The sequence below is a fragment of the Belonocnema kinseyi genome, chromosome 5 (genome assembly GCF_010883055.1).
Source record: "Belonocnema kinseyi isolate 2016_QV_RU_SX_M_011 chromosome 5, B_treatae_v1, whole genome shotgun sequence".
Classification (NCBI taxonomy): domain Eukaryota; kingdom Metazoa; phylum Arthropoda; class Insecta; order Hymenoptera; family Cynipidae; genus Belonocnema; species Belonocnema kinseyi.
Window position 1 is genome coordinate 118,736,662 of NC_046661.1, and position 3,386 is coordinate 118,740,047.

The following is a 3,386-nucleotide window of genomic DNA, read 5'->3' on the forward strand; positions in this document are numbered from 1 at the left end:
AACAATTGTGCCAAAGATCTAGTTTATATTAACAAAATATAAATGTGACAGATATTGTATATTTATTTTGTTTCAGGTGTCAATAAACGAAAATGATTTTAATCTTCTGTGGATGGGCAATCACCCGAAACCGGATGTCCTTCGCAATCTGACTCCATACCAAAAAGTGAATCACTTTCCAAGGTTGGTCTGATTAAAGCTTAAATCTTTTGCACATAAGATAATATTTAAGAAAGACTTGTATAAAAAACAAAATTCGTGATTTAATCAAATATCCCTTTATATTATCTGAAACTAAGATTCTTTTATATATTATTTATTGTTCTTTTTTTATTAACTGTTGTCGATTCTGATGAATTTAAAAGTAGTATTTTATTAGGATTCATAGATTTATTGATAGAAGGGTTGATGGAATAAAATAGAATCTAGTAGAGAGATGGGGATTAGAGTGAGTATTCTCTATTGAGACGTAAAAATTATTCACTTAGGTGAACGAAGGCCTATTAATTACTATATTACTTGGGCATAAAATAATATGTAATAGGAAAATAAGAAGTGAAAAATAAATAATATAAAATATAATAATAAGAAAAAGAAGGGAAAGAAAAAAGGGAAGGCAGGGTAAAATGGAAGAATGTCGGCAGATTTGTTTTAAAATGATGATTAAGTACAACACTTGTGCCAATTATGATTTTTACTTCAGATATATATAGATATATTAGGATATATTATTGAGGCTATGCCCATATTTGTGAATGTCGTACTGGTTCTAATGCATTAGTTCCCTTCCCAGATAGAAAAAAATTTCATGGAATCGAACCACAGAACTTCCAAATGCCGTTTGGGTGATTTTCCGTTAAATTATTAAAGATATCGAAAGAAGAATCTCTTTTTAGAGATTTCTAAAATTTCTAAAAAAGATTCTTCCTTCGATCTCTCTAATAGCTTAACGGAAAAGCACCCGACCGACAATAGGAAGTTCTGTGGTTCCATTCCCAAGGAGCAATTAAGATGATCTTTTTTCAGAAAAAAATTATTTTTTTATAATCGATTTGTTATAAATAAGAATCATTATTATGAAAGTTGCGATTCACAAACTACGTAACGTGTTTTTCTTATGTTTAAATAAAGATGAAAATATCATTTCCTTGAAGTGAACAGTGATACAGCTATATGGAAAAAAGAAAAACGCTTTACGTAGTTTGTGAATAATCTCTAAATATATTGTTGAACAATAAAAAAAATGCAAAAATTGGCTTCCTTACATTTGTGAGGAATTTAATGTATTTCTAAAAAAATTGATTGGTTAAGAAGTATACACTGTGGATGAATGTGTGCGCAAGAATAAATTTCTGGACCACTGTATGTTTGAGCGTTCAGATTTGATGGAATTTTTCTTTACTTATAAAATGAATTGCCCTAATAGAGATAGTTGAAATAAAAAGATTATTTAATTAAATTTCAGATCCTATGAAATAACAAGAAAGGATCGCCTATATAAGAACATCGAGGCAATGCAAAGAAGCAAAGGAGTTCGAAATCTGGATTTCATCCCTCAGACGTTTCTTCTCCCCAGCGAATCAAAAGAGCTTATTACTGCACATTTTCGGTATCGAGGTCCCTGGATAGTCAAACCGAAAGCAAGCTCTAGGGGTCGGGGAATTTATATTGTTAATAGTGTAAGATTTACTTTTACTAAAATTAACATTTTCTGAATTTAACAATAGGTATATCCAAAATTAAATATTTCTAAACTAACAAAAAGTGAAAACACAAGGAGAGACGAGAGAATGTAATGAATCGTGGTCATATTCTTCTTTCCTTGTTTCTCATAAAAAAATTTTGCGAAATAAATATTATTTTATAATCAATTTTGTCCTGTTTTCCTAGAGTTCTGAACATTTAAAAGTTTTGAGAATCTTTCAATTTCATAATTCAATTATACTATTACGATGAAGGATAACTGGGGGATTAAATGCGATAAATTATTTTTCACTAGGGGGAATGAAAATGGTCATTGTACCTTGCACTGAATAACGTCCTTTTTCTTCTTGCAAGTTTTTCTAGCTTTCTAGATTGACATATTTGGTGAAAAAGACTGTCTGTATAAAAAGGGCCCACTTTGTCGATATGAAGACATGTATAGGGGCATATGGGCGAATAAGTTCCTGACATTTTAGGTCCATTAGCGTATGTGTTATATTTTTCTTCAAGCATAAAATTTAGAGACTTCCAGTTTATTCTGGGGTATAAGTACAATGTCAGCAGATCAAGCATCAATGGAAAAAGTGGGCCTTTTTCTTGTGGACCGTCATATACTATGTTAAAGAATATGTTTTAGTATCAAATTTGAATGAGGTAATTTTATTTCGACAGCCGGAAAAAATTTTGACGGATGAATCTGTGATAGTAGCGCAGTATATAAATAATCCTCTTTTGGTTGACGGACACAAATGCGATTTGAGATTGTACGTGGCAGTAACGAACTATGATCCGCTTCTAATTTATCTCTACGAAGAAGGATTAGTAAGACTTGCAACTGTCAAATACGATGGAGGCAATCAGTACGTCTGGAATCCCTGCATGCATCTCTGCAATTACAGCATCAATAAATTCCACGTAGATTATGTCAAGTAAGTTTCTAGGACTTTCCACTTATTAACTAGCAGTATTTTTGTCAATTAATTTCAGGACTTTTATATACAATATTGAGTCAACAAATAATCTCGAAATTGAGGTTTTAATTAAACTATCTTAAAAATTGATGTAAAGAATTAGCCTGAAAATCTGAAAATCATTCTTGTTCAAAATCTGATTGGCTTTTCATTACTTAAAGTTGTTTTGCATCTTTAATTTGAAATTTCAAAATTAAACCAAATAATAATCCCTTCTATAAGAAAACACATAGGAAGTCACATTTATGCTTTTGTATACTCTTGCTCGGTTAAATTAAAAGTTTTAGATTATATAATAAATTAATTGCAATATTATCCATGTTTTATGGCAGAGCTGTTCGCTGGAAATTAGTATTCTCAAAAAAATTCATATATAAAATCATAAAGTTTCGAAAACTCAAAATTTTGGTTTTTGTTTTTTCACTGCAAATTGGCTTTTTAAACAAAAATCATCATCAAGATTCCAAATTTTGAACAATTTTATGTTAGCTTTACGCTTTACGCTTTACACCGGAAATGGATATTTTCAATAATAAATTTTTATATTTTAAAGATTCGTATTTTTAAACAAAAAAATTATAATTTCGACCAGATTTAGAATTTATATACCTACAGTCTTTCAAGTTAAAGCGTGGGTGGCTTTACTCGCAGTCGGTAAGGTGTATCGACATGATTTTGGTGTCAAAATATTAAGAAGAGCTCCCTCTTTCA

At 30.3% G+C, this 3,386-nt stretch overlaps 1 protein-coding gene across 2 annotated transcripts in view; it reads left to right on the plus strand.

Moving 5' to 3' along the window:
- Positions 1–3,386, plus strand: part of LOC117172292 (tubulin polyglutamylase TTLL5) — a 173,198-nt gene that overhangs the window by 134,722 nt on the left and 35,090 nt on the right. For both annotated transcript variants that reach the window (XM_033360049.1, XM_033360050.1), the window contains 3 exons: positions 77–183; positions 1,466–1,679; positions 2,377–2,633. In XM_033360049.1, the coding sequence (XP_033215940.1) occupies positions 77–183; positions 1,466–1,679; positions 2,377–2,633 (578 nt within the window). The remainder of the gene's footprint in view (positions 1–76; positions 184–1,465; positions 1,680–2,376; positions 2,634–3,386) is intronic.